The following is a 235-nucleotide window of genomic DNA, read 5'->3' as shown; positions in this document are numbered from 1 at the left end:
CATAAGTGAGCCAACTCTTTAAGCAAGGTCGAGTCCTCAGCTACTTACGGATCGACCGCGTAGTCTGGTAACGACGCAGGGAAGCGAGGCAGGATCCCCCTCCATTACGGTGATGTTGTTGGCCAGCGATTCGTCGAACTCCGGAGGCTTCCAGTTCCCGGTCTTCTTCTTGCCCTTGGAACCTGGGAACAGGAGGAGAGAGAGGAGTGAAGGAGGCTCATCTTTAAGGATGAAA

At 54.0% G+C, this 235-nt stretch overlaps 1 protein-coding gene across 1 annotated transcript in view; it reads right to left on the bottom strand.

Moving 5' to 3' along the window:
- LOC119594534 (zwei Ig domain protein zig-8-like) overlaps positions 1-235 on the bottom strand; it is a gene marked incomplete in the record, with an annotated part of 82,515 nt that overhangs the window by 25,520 nt on the left and 56,760 nt on the right. Inside the window, 1 exon segment of the mRNA XM_037943565.1 lies at positions 49-182. Within this exon segment, the coding sequence (XP_037799493.1) occupies positions 49-182 (134 nt within the window).

This window comes from Penaeus monodon, chromosome 34 (genome assembly GCF_015228065.2).
Source record: "Penaeus monodon isolate SGIC_2016 chromosome 34, NSTDA_Pmon_1, whole genome shotgun sequence".
NCBI lineage: Eukaryota > Metazoa > Arthropoda > Malacostraca > Decapoda > Penaeidae > Penaeus > Penaeus monodon.
The sequence above is the reverse complement of the archived record's forward strand: the minus strand, read 5'-3'. Positions and strand labels throughout refer to the sequence as shown.